This window comes from Plectrocnemia conspersa, unplaced genomic scaffold, assembly GCF_051122295.1.
Source record: "Plectrocnemia conspersa isolate PC_06_02 unplaced genomic scaffold, ASM5112229v1 ptg000008l, whole genome shotgun sequence".
In the NCBI taxonomy this organism is placed as follows: domain Eukaryota; kingdom Metazoa; phylum Arthropoda; class Insecta; order Trichoptera; family Polycentropodidae; genus Plectrocnemia; species Plectrocnemia conspersa.
In genome coordinates this window covers 20,476,686-20,490,000 of record NW_028277172.1, presented here as the reverse complement: position 1 = coordinate 20,490,000, position 13,315 = coordinate 20,476,686, and the positions used below count along the sequence as shown (strand labels likewise).

The 13,315-nt window shown below is 29.4% G+C and overlaps 2 protein-coding genes and 1 long non-coding RNA gene across 7 annotated transcripts in view; 2 read left to right on the top strand and 1 right to left on the bottom strand.

Moving 5' to 3' along the window:
* The window catches only part of LOC148233320 (uncharacterized), a 3,151-nt gene extending 478 nt beyond the window's left edge, over window positions 1-2,673 (bottom strand). The window contains exons 1-5 of one of the 3 annotated variants that reach the window (XM_088190192.1): window positions 1,521-2,673; window positions 1,378-1,442; window positions 1,258-1,318; window positions 1,094-1,194; window positions 1-1,016 (exon numbers count right to left, since the gene is read on the bottom strand). The exon at window positions 1-1,016 is cut by the window's left edge and continues 478 nt beyond it. In XM_088190192.1, the coding sequence (XP_088046318.1) occupies window positions 1-1,016; window positions 1,094-1,194; window positions 1,258-1,270 (1,130 nt within the window). In that variant the 5' untranslated portion in view covers window positions 1,271-1,318; window positions 1,378-1,442; window positions 1,521-2,673. The remainder of the gene's footprint in view (window positions 1,017-1,093; window positions 1,195-1,257; window positions 1,319-1,377; window positions 1,443-1,520) is intronic. The other 2 variants (XM_088190191.1, XM_088190193.1) reach the window with 2 other exon arrangements.
* A 731-nt stretch (window positions 2,674-3,404) lies between these two features.
* Window positions 3,405-5,084, top strand: LOC148233319 (uncharacterized). Of its 2 annotated transcripts, none has more exons than XR_015810400.1 (4): window positions 3,405-3,458; window positions 3,557-3,627; window positions 3,689-3,749; window positions 3,825-5,084. It is a non-coding gene; the product is annotated as an uncharacterized LOC148233319 (long non-coding RNA). The 2 variants fall into 2 exon arrangements; XR_015810399.1 differs by having other exon boundaries at window positions 3,405-3,479.
* A 2,305-nt stretch (window positions 5,085-7,389) lies between these two features.
* Window positions 7,390-9,494, top strand: LOC148233318 (uncharacterized). 2 transcript variants are annotated; one of them, XM_088189666.1, is made up of 4 exons: window positions 7,390-7,459; window positions 7,558-7,628; window positions 7,688-7,748; window positions 7,826-9,494. In XM_088189666.1, exons 1-4 carry the CDS (start codon window positions 7,432-7,434, stop codon window positions 9,097-9,099), a joined length of 1,434 nt encoding a protein of 477 aa, XP_088045792.1. In that variant the 5' UTR covers window positions 7,390-7,431; the 3' UTR covers window positions 9,100-9,494. The 2 variants fall into 2 exon arrangements, with proteins under 2 accessions (XP_088045792.1, XP_088045791.1); XM_088189665.1 differs by having other exon boundaries at window positions 7,409-7,628.
* Window positions 9,495-13,315: the final 3,821 nt, after the last annotated feature.

Below are 13,315 nucleotides of genomic sequence, written 5' to 3'. Positions count from 1 at the left end.
GAAAGCGATACTTTGGTTTTGAATACCTTTCCACAACTTCTACATTCAAAATTATAAGAGTCACTATGAATTCTCATATGTAACGAAATCTGAACTCTAGTCTTGAACGATTTTCCACATCTGTCACAATTAAAATTATAGGAGTCGTTATGTATGTGCATATGGCGTTTAAGGTAATCTTTAGACGTGAATACCTTTCCACATTTCTGACATTCAAAATTATAAGAATTACTGTGAGTATTCATATGTAATTCGAATTTTGATTTAATTTTGAATGGTTTTTTACATATATCACATTTAAACTTACAAAATTCAATGTGCGTTAGCATGTGCCGTGAAAGGCTGCATCTATTATTCAGTACTTTTGCACATTTACTACATTTAAAGTTAAGAACATCGCTATGAATGTACATATGGTGTGCAAGGGAATATCTGGTCTTGAATGATTTTTCGCACTTGTTACATTGAAAGTTATAATCATTTCTATGAACGTCCATATGTCGTGAAACGTTAGTACGCGTTGAGAATTTTTTTCCACATTTGTTACACTTAAAATCGCAAGTACCTTTAAAGACATTTGTATGGATTGAGAGATAACGTCTATTCTTGAATAATCTTCCGCACGTGAGGCATTTAAACTCACAAGATTCATCGTGTATATTCATGTGCTGTAAAAGCTTAAATTTAAGTTGGAACGTTTCTTTACATATACTACACTCCAAATTATTTGAATTTAAGTGTACACTCATATGCCGAAATAACTTATATTTATTTTCAAATAATTTTCCACAAGTGTCACACTTGATGGAATTTTTTACCAATTTTCTTAGGAATTTGATCGCCGATTTGTCATATGCTTCTGTAAACTGTTCGCATTTATAGTTCCACAAATCTGAATGCAAATTGAGATGTTGTACAAGAGTTCTCCTATGAGTAAACAACTTATTGCAATGTGCACAAGTAAATTTTTTGTCTTCATTACAAAGCTGAATTTCGATATTTTTTCTTTCTTGTTTCTAAAACATTATAAATTAAAATTGTATTTGTTAACAAGAGTTAAAATATATAATATCATCAAAAATTGAATCAATACCACTATTATGTGCCCATCCGAAAGATCGTTTGAATGTTGATTATATAAAATGTCCATGCCAATATTTTTCTTAGTAAGCACATTTTTAACATCGTGTGTTTCTGAAATGACACATGAATGTATAATTCATACAACAAATATAATGAAATCAAAATACTGATTACCTATTTCTAACATATCATCTACTTGATCTGTTGTATTTACTGCAGGGCTATCACGTTCATACTTTAAAATAAAATCATATTTAAATATTTTCTAATTAAAAATGTAATAATAACTTTTACCTTAATTATATTTTCTACATTATTCACGTAATGTAATGTTGCAATGACGTTTTCAGCACCAGGTTCTACAGAAATAACATTAAAGATTATTTATGGTAAAGAGAAAAAGTATGTAATAAAGATAAATAATATTGAAGAAAAACCTTGAAAATACTAGAATAAACCCACATATAATAATGTTACATATAGTTTGAAAACCAATTGGTGGCAGTATGAATCAGGCATGCATCAAGTAACAGCAGTAGCTTAAAATTTCTCCCACACTTGCAATATGCAACTAAATATAGCAACATTTTGTCATTCGTTTTGAATGAAATCCATTAAAATGCAGCGATGAATTAAAGTTCAGTACAGTGATACACGTTTGACATTTTAGAAAGTGTTTGAGTGGACTAGAAAGTTCAGACAAGTCTTCAATTGCAGTATTTTGGAGCTATTCCTCTTCACCGAAACCAAAGAAATTTCGCAGATCTACACGGAAGATTATGCTGACTCTCTTTTGAGAAGATCAAGAAGAAATTTTAGAATACAATATAAATAGGAAGCGCAAAGTATGACACACAAATATTCTCAAGAATCAACTATATGCAGTCATTGAAACAACATAGACAAAATAATACCTATTTGTATCATTCTTTTTTAATAAAAAATGGAATTAAAAACTCCAAGGTTCATTTATTAAGTTGTTTCAGATTTTTGGGCAAAAAACCGTCCTATTTTTGACTGCAGAAAAATTATTTCAATTGTGTATACTCTGGTTCGTTTAAGAATGTATCGCTTGGTACAAAAATATATGTTTCTGCACATCATTCACAATAAATAGACCACTCACAAGTGACGAGTCAGACATTGTGTCATCGTGTAGGACTGCGCATCTATTTAATTTTATATTACCAGATAAAAAGTAACGAAAATATTTCACTTATAAACAAAGAAGAAAATGTAAAACATTTTAAACAATTGTAATGTAATCATTAGAAGTTAATAATACATTCTTAGAACAACTTGTGTGTATATACCAATACAAGAAACTGTAGAATTGGCTTACATGGTTACTCTATGCTTTATCTATGTATGTAAATTTCAAGTTTTAAATCGAAAATAAATTCAAATCATAGTACATCATAAATTAAAGCTGTAAAACTAATCAACTGATAGATATAGAGGAATATAACTAATTTAAAATATGAATATGATTATGTATGATACCAGTCTTGAAATAATGCGGAAACGACATTGCATCCATTCGACCTCAACATGGAACTGTCAGCTCCATCAATGATTTTTTTTCATCTTAACCGATAAAATTATGAGCATGAAAGGGCGAAAATAATTTATCTTTTAAAACATTAAAAATGTATATTGGCATAAAAAATGTGCCTCAGCTTTTTAAATTTAATGCATATTTCAATAATTAGTCGTAAATATTAAACACGAATAAAGAAAACTTGTATGCTTCAAATCTCTATCGAAATTAATTTTGGCAGAACTTTGAATTTTGATACTCTGATTTTTCCATGTGATCAGTTGTCGTTTTTAATGTTTCGATTTCATTAGGATTTATGGTATTTTATTAAATAACATGCATTTTTATTACCAAATTCAAGGCAGTAAAATTACCCCACCTAAAATTATACGGGTGAGATAATATATAGCTTAGGGAAGCTTTGACGTCCTTTGAAGCGTCCTTCCGCCACAACGCCAAATGACATGTAGTCGTCATTTACCGATTTTTTTTTAAATTATAAAATATAAAAAAAATTAAATTGAAAACCTTTTAATGCAAATGTCACTTCCGTGCTAAACAAAAATATCCGAGTGACAGTATTTTTGGTTGTGTAATTAAAATTATTTAAAATAAAAATCAAGTGCTAATAGAGTTTGAATATACCAGTAATCAATTTGACAGCAATATATATATATATATATATATATATATATATATATATATATATATATATATATATATTAAAACTAAAAATGTATTTAAATCAAATTACATTTTTATCATGCACAAAAAATATATAGTTTAAACCAAAACGTAAACTATTTGTGACAGCTTCTACATTCTATTAAAACCGGTATCATTTCAATAATCAATTGTATTGCTATTAAAGATTTATTAACATGCTATTTAAAATAATTAGTATTTTTCATTTTCATCTTATTTTGTCTTTAGAACCAGATATTGAAAACGATGATGAGACATTACGTTCTGTAAATAAAATAGGAATAGAGTGTGTACTTAAGGTAAATGCTTATTAATCTTTTAAATATGACAAATATATATAAACTATACTATTTATTTTAGTGGGAACATGATAATGCTGAAGAATTTAATTTAGAAAAAGTGGATGACATGTTAGAAACAGGTCAAATATATTATACATTTGCTTAGTAATACTATGTTTATGTACAGCTCATTAATAGTCTATTTATCGTTTCAGAGACACGCGATGTTAAAGATTTACTTTTTAAAAATAATATCAATGAAGATATATTAACTTATCAGAATTCAATTAATCATATAGAAAGCCAGCTAATTGTGAACCCTAAATTGGAATTTTCAACACATTTAAATATTAACTTTGATGATTTAACGTGTAGCTATTGTGGAAAAACATTTAAAAATATTGCTTACCTTAAACAGCATATGCATATTCACAGTAATAATTATTGTTTTGAATGCCTCAAATGTGGAAAAGTATTTAAGACCAAACGTTCACTTTCACGACATATGAAATGCCATAATTATTCTTCCGACTTTAAATGTAACAAATGCGAAAAAGTATATAAGAGAAGAGATACTCTTTATCATCATATGAAAGTTCATACTAGTCCTTATAACTATGTATGTAACTATTGTGGTAAAATATTAAAAACTAAGGTTATCCTTAAATCACACATGCAAACACATAATGATTCGTGTGATTTTAAATGTATTAAATGTGAAAAAGCATTTAAGGCCAAAGCTACTCTTTCGAACCATATGAGAATTCATAGGGATGTTTATAACTTTGAATGTGACTATTGTAGCAAAACATTTAAAAGTAAAAATTACCTTGTCGTGCACATGCTAGTTCATGATGATACTCATAATTTAAATTTTATTGAATGTAAAAGATCTTTCAAGAGAAAATTTGACCTAAAATTCTTGTGAGCTTAAATGTAGTAAATGTGGGAAAGCTTTTAAGACCAAAGATACCCTTTAACAACATATAAAAGTTCATAGAAATTCTTATAATACGAATGAGACTATTACTGCAAAACATTAAAAAATTCGCCTAAATTATAATTCATTTAATTTTAAATGCAAGAAATGTAAAAAATCATTCAAAAGCAAGCTTGACCTTTTAAAAATTTTAACTGATTGATTATACATAGCATTTTTTATAACTTTGAATGCGATCATTGTGGGAAAACATTCAGAACTAGGTATAACATTACACTTCATAATGACTCGTATAATTTTAAATGTAAAAAAACGTTTATTGAAAAATAATGATAAAATAATTTAATATTTGCTATGAGCAATATTAAGATTTCACACCCGTGTGAAACTTCTTTATTGTATGAATATTTTTGGTTATAGTAAAATCAAAATTTTTGAATGGACTTAACAATATCTAATATATATCGTATATATTTAAAATTCATAAATAGCAAACATAAAATTATATTTAAAAATAAATAAATTGGATACAAATTATTAAATGTTATTTTTTAACACCTTGTGAGGAGATCTATTTGTAATTACACTTATTTTAAGCTGCCATACGTACGGTCACACCAAACGCTTTTGCAACCACAGAGTAAGCGCTGCCCTTTGTGTCTTATGTAAAGGCAAACACCCAATAAAGACGAGAAAATTTTCTCATATGAGAGAGAAAATAATATCCAAAGCAACAACCTACGAAAACTCATTCAAAACCTGGAGTTAATTATGCTGACGCGGTTGAAAACAAAATTAATGTGACCATACCAATGACCAACTGACGAATAATAAACTAGAAGACATAATGATAAAATTAATGGAAAGGATAAACTCAAGGTTAAATCTTCTAACACTTGTCATATCCAAGTTTAAATAAATGTACTCTTTTTTTTTTGAGAATAGCATTTTGGATCACCAATGAGCTGGCACAACATAGCCAGGAAGTAAAAACATTTATAAAAAATAGAGATAATGCTTAAAGTGAAACTCATTTTATAAACAGAAATGTCTTTAAAAAGCGTGACTATGTTATATATGATACAAAACACCCGGACGACACTGCTCATGAAGGAATTGCAGTAATAATAAAAAACATCAAGCTAGCACCACGAATTGTGTAAATATCGATGCGAGCACATAGAAACCACGACCGTAGAAATTGCTGAAATGCATATAACCACTAAAATAAGTGCAGTATACTGTGCTCCTTAGCATAAAATCAAAACAATAGACTTTGAAGGCTTTTACCACACTCTTGGTGATAGATTCATTGCTGCAGGGGACTATAATACTAAGCACGCACAGTGGGGCTCCAGACTGATTACTCCACGCAGTGGGGAGCTACTCAAAGCGATGAATAAAAATAACCTTTAGATGCTCTCAACAGAAGAACCGACATATTGGCCCACAGACACATGAAAAACCTCAGATCTCATCGAGTTTTGTGTAACGAAAGGTGTATCTGGCAACTACATATAAGCTGAATCTTCCCTAGATCTGTCATCGGATCACTCACCAGTAATTCTGATCCTGGGGGAGCAAGTTTTGTCAACGTCTAAGCCAGTGACCATTGCAAGCGCAAAAACGAATTGGAACAAATTCAGGTGTGGAGAGGATCAGACTTAATATAGCATTAAAAACGGAAGAAGATACAGATCAAGCTGTCTCTTATGTCAAAGGCACCATACAAAATCTTCTCCTTTGATGAGGCATATTTCCACTCTCTGGGTGTGTTCATAAGCAAAATTAACGTATATGGGGCGAGGAAAATCCTCATATGATTCACGAGAGACCATTCACAAAAAGTTACTATATGGTGCGGATTGTGGTCAGGCGGCGTCATTAGGCCTTACTTTTTTAGCGGTGTGTTGGTGACGGGTGGCAATGAGACACAGATTGAGCCGCTGCAGTAATATTTATTTAAGGTTACAGTGATTACATTACAAAAATGGGGCGGACGCGCGACGGCACGCGTCCGAACCTTTACAAGCTTGCCGGTCGAGAGAGCGAAAACCGTCACAACAATGCCACTTCTGTGCCGACCAGTTTTGGCCATAACAAATCTATATTGGCTCCCATACTTTTTTTATTTAAAATTTAATATTTGAAACGATGAAGTTTGCGCTGTAATAATTAAGTATTAGTGCAATAGGCGCATGATAATTAAATATTTTTGGCACGGAATCATGGATATTGATGTGGAAGACACGTAGTTCCAACAAGACGGCGCAACTTGCCACACATTGGGTGCAAAGTATATGTTTTGATGACGTCAACTGGCCGCCAAGATCATACGATTTAACACATTCGGATTTTTTGTAGGATTACGCTAAGATCGTGTCTACGATGATAAACCCGAAACGTTGGAGCACCAAAAAACCATCATCGGCTAAGTTATAGCCGAAATACCGCTTAAAATGTACAAAAAAGTTATTAAAAGCTGCTGCAAAAGGTTCAAGGCGCTATTTAATTAATATTATATATAATAATTAATGAAATATTTGATTAATAAAAAAATCTAAAAGACATCCTTTAATTTGTGATTTTTTAAGTTTGGAAACTGAAGTTGGATTACCATTATAAAAATGGGATAGGGAAATATATTACATCTTAGATAGGATTCAAAAGATTTTTTTTTTTAAAGTAAATATTAAAATAAAGCAATGACACAATTTAAATTTATTAGTATTGAATTTCGCTGTAAAAAAAAGAGATTTTAAATTACTATTGAAATGATTTTTAGGTGATATTAAATTTTAAATATTTCTTATCATGCTCAGAGTATATAGTGTTTAAACCAAAATGTGAGCTATTTCTGACAGCTATTTGACAACACAACAATGTCATTTCTACATTCTATTAAAACCGGTATCATTTCAATATTCAATTATATTTCTGTTAAACATGTATTAACATGCTATTTAAAATAATTAGTATTTTCCATTTTCATCTTATTTTGTCTTTAGAACCAGATATTGAAAACGATGATGAGACATTACGTTCTGTAAATAAAATAGAAATAGAATGTGTACTTAAGGTAAATGCTAATTAATCATTTAAATATAACAAATATATAAACTATACTATTTATTTTAGTGGGAACATGATAATGCTGTAGAATTTAATTCAGAAAAAGTAGATGACATGTTAGAAACAGGTCAGATATATATTAAAAATATGTTTAGTTATATTACGTTTATGTACGAATTATTAATAATTTATTTGTCATTTCAGTCACACACGATGTTAAAGATGTACTTATTAAAAATAATATCGATGAAGAGATATTAACTTATCAGCATTCAATTAATTGTATAGAGACTAAATTAATGGTGGAATCGAATTCTATCCCGGAATTAGAATTTTCAGCACATGTGAATGTTAATTATGATGATTTAACGTGTAGCATTTGTGGAAAAACATTTAAAAACAATGCTTACCTTAAACGGCATATGTATATTCATAGTAATAAGTTTTGTTTCGAATGCATCAAGTGTGGAAAAGCATTTAATGTCAAACGTTCCCTTGCACAACATATGAAATGCCATAATTATTCTTCCGACTTTAAATGTAACAAATGCGATAAAGTATATAAGAGAAGGGATTCTCTTTATCAACATATGAAAGTTCATACTAGTCCTTATAACTTTGTATGTAACTATTGTGGCAAAATATTAAAAACTAAGGTTATTCTTAAATCACACATGCAAACACATAATAATTCGTGTGATTTTAAATGTATTAAATGTGAAAAAGCATTTAAGGCCAAAGGTTCTCTTTCGAACCATATGAGAATTCATAGGGATGTTAATAACTTTGAATGTGACTATTGTGGCAAAACATTTAAAAGTAGAAATTACCTTATCGTGCACATGCTAGTTCATGATGACGCTCATAATTTTAATTGTAGTAAATGTAAAAAATCTTTCAAGAGAAAATCCGACCTTATTAGACATAATATGGTTATACATAAAGATGCTACTATGTTTGACTTTAAATGTGAATATTGCCATAAAAGATTCAGAAGTAAAGTTAATCTTACGTTACATATACAAAATCATAGCATTTCTTGTGACCTTAAATGTAGTAAATGTGGAAAAGCTTATAAGTCCAAAGATTCCCTTTCACAACATATGAAAGTTCATAGAGATTCCTATAACTATGAATGCGACTATTGCGGCAAAACATTTAAAACTAGGAATTGTCTTTCGATGCACATTCATGTCCACATTGATTCCTATAATTTTAAATGTAGACAATGTAAAAAATCATTTAAGAGAAAGCTTGATCTTTCAAAGCATAGTTTGATTATACATAGTGGTTCTTCTTATAACTTTGAATGTGACTATTGTGGCAAAACGTTCAGAACTAGGCATTATATTACAGTGCACATGAAAGTTCATAGTGAATCCTACACATTTAAATGTAGGGATTGTAGAAAAGCATTTATGAAAAAATATGATCTTATAAAACATAATTTAGTTATACATGGTGAAGTTAAACCATAAACTGGATACTTTCTAGTCTTAAATAAAAGTTACTTTCAAACTTTTGACTTTTTAATTACATACATATGTATTTATTAATTAAAGGAGTATTTTTCATTAGGTTTTGAAATTCATATACGATTAAACTTACAGAATATTTAAATTTGGAAGACATACCAATTTGAAGTTTGATCAAAAGCTTTTTTAAATAAATGAAATGAAGATATCTAACAAATATAAAGAATTTATTTGACGTAAGATCAGATGTATTTTTCTTGCTACGTACTTGTATTAACGAAGCTGAAGGACACTGTAACACATTATTTTTGAATGCTTGACATAGTACGTAGTGGTAGACGATTTTTTTTACAATACATTACATGATTTTTTTTAATAAATAATAAAATATTGATAAAGTATTGTTTTATTTCTGTATCTATTCTTTTAATTTGTGAGGATAAAAACATACCAGTTCCATCCAGAAACTTCAGAACAAAGTGTTATGTTGTTTGGTGAAGGCACTGCAATACTATATAACAGACTTTAATTGGAATGAAGACTCAAAGAATAAATCATAAGCAGTGTCCGCCTGGGCCTAGGAATGTTAAGGTAGAAGTTTTGCTAAATGTTGCTAGCAACTGTGTGGAACTTAATCGCCCGAGCTCGTCCACTGAGAGAAACTCGTATTAAGAGCAGCATAGAAGCTCGGTTTCAAACTGCCTACAAAACAATGCACTATTTCAGAATATATTACCAGTTTAATTTAAGATGATTTAAAAGCCAAGCTAAAATAGTAACAGGCATTTTAAATAATTTATTCATATACAGGGCTGGCCCGAGGGGTAAGCGATAGAGTCTCTATTTTTCTGTTTTGACGCATGCTAAGAATTAGCTTAATAAGTGTTGCAGTATGTGTTTAAATCAATGTATGAATTGCGTGAAAAATCTCTGAACAAAGTGAAAAGAATTTATTGCAGTACTGTGTGTGGCGTCATTGCGCTTATTGAATTAGAAGATAATTAAAAAAATGTTTTTTAATTGATTAATGATTGATGATTGGGGGGGGGGGGATGCCGTCGCCAACACAGTGCTCGTTACCGAGCGTTCCCACTGCGACGGTGCTGACACAATTTTATAGCTTTTGACGTGAATTTTTGACTTCTTAGAAGTGATAATTGTTTTTGCGCCCTCCAATTGACCAAAATTCGGTTTGAATATACTTTGATCAGCCCTCTTATATCAGAAGTCCATAGTAATATCAATAAGAATAGCTATCATATTTTTAAAACATAGTATAATATTCAAGTACAGATAAACTTCAGAGCAATATGCGAGATGCGACGTCTGTCTATAATTTATTTTCAGCTTATTTCCCCCTGAGAGTTGAATTGGTTTTATAGGGAGGCCATTTATATATATTTCTATTTAGGTTTTTTAGGTTAAAACGTGGCAGCACTCTAGTATCACTAGTAAAAATAAATGTCTACGGGTGGAAATTTCACTGAAATGACAATGAGATGTTTTTAAAAATATTTTCGAGATAGATTCGACATTTTTTAGATTTTTTTGAGGGTTTTAGAATCAGGGACGTCATCTAAGCTTTTTTAAAAGAGGGGAGGGGGGCAAAAGTTGGTTAATCAGTAGTTGATTTTATTAAAGTTCATAATATTTCAGTAAATGAAATGTACTTTTCTGACCAAATTTAGGGGGGTGGCACATGCCCTCACCTGCCCTACCCCTAAAGGATAACCCTGTATTATTATTTGATTATTAATGTGATATCTACATTTTTTATTTTACAATAGCTAGTTTTGATTTGAGTAGTGAACGAAAAGCATTAATTTGCATGTTTATGTTTTATTTATATATTTGTATACATATATTATATTGTTACATTTTAATTTAATTAGTGTATAATTAGAATTTTTATATATATTTATAATTTATTTTCTTTCTTTTTTGCTGTTTTAAAAATAATAATATTTACTTACTATAAACTCCCACGATATAGGCAACAAAAATACACAACCTAACTTTGAAAAAAATAATGTGGAAACCCACCGCAAGGCCGTCTGACGTCAATGAACAGAATTATAAAGTAGTTTTTTTTTACCGCGAACGCCGCTTCTATATATTCTTTGTTCTGTGGAGCCGGCGCTGTTGACAAACCTGGAGCTGTGCTGGCAGCACCGAGGCAGAGCGGCATGTTTGTAATTTTTGTTATTACTTATTTTAATTATAATATATTTAAAAAAAAATTAAAATTAGAAGGGTAAATTTAGTTTCTGCTTAGGGCCATGTCTGTTTATATACGTTTCTAAAACATACTTCAAGAAATGTTATCTGAAAAGAATAAATTATAGCAGTACTTATCAAAGATCATATTTTTTTCCAGTTACAACAACATTTTTGTCACAAATATAATATAATCCATTTGTTAACGCCAGATTTATACTCCATGCACTTCTATGCCAACAGTCTTGCTACAAGGCGAACAGGCGACGAAACTGAAGTTCATGCAGGTCTAGACAGTCGACCTCCACTGATCAGACTTTGGATTCAGATTGAGTTTTGATAAGCAGTCTCCGCATCTCAATATGCAACGTACATATGTATATGGAAAATTACATACTGATAGTTTTTTTTTCAAATCATTGATTATATTATTTAAATTATTTGCCAAAAGAGTAATTATTCAATTTTTATAATTGTGCATATAAGATAAACATTTTAAATATATAAAACTAAGTTTTATAGACTAAATTATGAATTTTTTGTGAAAGTATAAATTTAAAATCTGGAAATATAATAAATTTGTCAGTATTTTGTTTGCAAAATTAACATTTTTGCTATAGTACGTATGATTTTTTTTCTGTAAAAACCTCTATTTTCTTACACCATCGTCAATTTATGTATTTGTAGACAATAGGGAGATATATTAAAGGAAGGATTATCAAAAAAATATTTAAAAAAATTGCAACTCGCTATTTTTTTATAATTTTCTATTTATAGAGAATAAATATTAAATATTACATATAATATATACACATAAAATATTAAAAGTATGGCAAGTAATACCATAATCCATTAAATTTGAAAAAGATTTGTTTTTAACAATTTTTAACATTTAAAATATATAAAAAGATAATATACACATACGTTGTAATATTTCATCTATATAAAACAACAATTGCACAAATTTATCAAAAATAAATCAACGCAAACTTTCGTACATTATTTTTTTAAGTCCTCATTGTACGTCAGTGATATGTTCCCGAGGGTAATTTTCATTATATTATAAATATTATTATCATTTTAATTACATAGACGACGAACAACAAGAAGGAATAAAAAGGATATTGAAGATTTAACTTTTATTGTTACTCGCTAAGATTATTCTTGCATAACTGAACAACTGTGTGAAGGACAAGGAGGACTCTGATGAATTTTTCTCAATGTACATATCCAATAAGACGCAAAACATCCAAGCAATCGTCTTATAAAAATTATTGCCGAAAAATTAAAAACGCTTACAACTAATGAAATCTAACATGATGGACTCGATATATAATTATAATAATTATGAAAATCGTTTAAATATATCTTGTTCCTCTACCATCTAACGTGTTGGCTCTTCTATTCATATCACATTTATAATTTTGAGGACCGATTTATCGCTTATTTCGATGCAACTCGTACAAGACATGATTCATCATCACATTTATAGTCTAATTTATATAATATTATTACGGAATCCTCGGCATCGGAACATCCTTTATGTCCTTGTTAATTGCACTCTTATTTTATAGCGTTATATATCTAAGGCTTAAATTAGCGAATCCGCCAAAGAGACGTCTTCAAATCAAGAGTAAAAATAATAAAATCGGTGCAAAGAATTTATTTAAAATGACTATATAGATCACTACTTAGTTTCGTATTAATATAATTGATAATAAATGCGTCTCTGATGATATATTGTTTATTTTTGTTTGAAACTACTGAAGATTTTTAAGAAACGAACAATTTTATCAGTCGTCGTCAGAGAGGAAGTGATAGAGAAATCAAATATATATTGCGTATATTTCCTTCGATAATTTTCATATCAAGCACCACTCATGAAAGCTATTTTTTTATTTAAAAAAAATATGTTAAATAATTGTCTTATTTAAATTAAATATTTATATTTAACAACCACGTTTTAACAATGTAACAAGTTTAATGACTACACACAGTATGT

Bases quoted from the DNA above. Each gene is read 5' to 3' on its own strand.
- LOC148233318 (XM_088189665.1), top strand. From the start codon at position 7,506: ATGCTATTTAAAATAATTAGTATTTTCCATTTTCATCTTATTTTGTCT. The intron at 7,629-7,687 runs GTAAATGCTAAT...TATTTATTTTAG, and splicing joins AAATAGAATGTGTACTTAAG to TGGGAACATGATAATGCTGT. The intron at 7,749-7,825 runs GTCAGATATATA...TTGTCATTTCAG, and splicing joins AGATGACATGTTAGAAACAG to TCACACACGATGTTAAAGAT.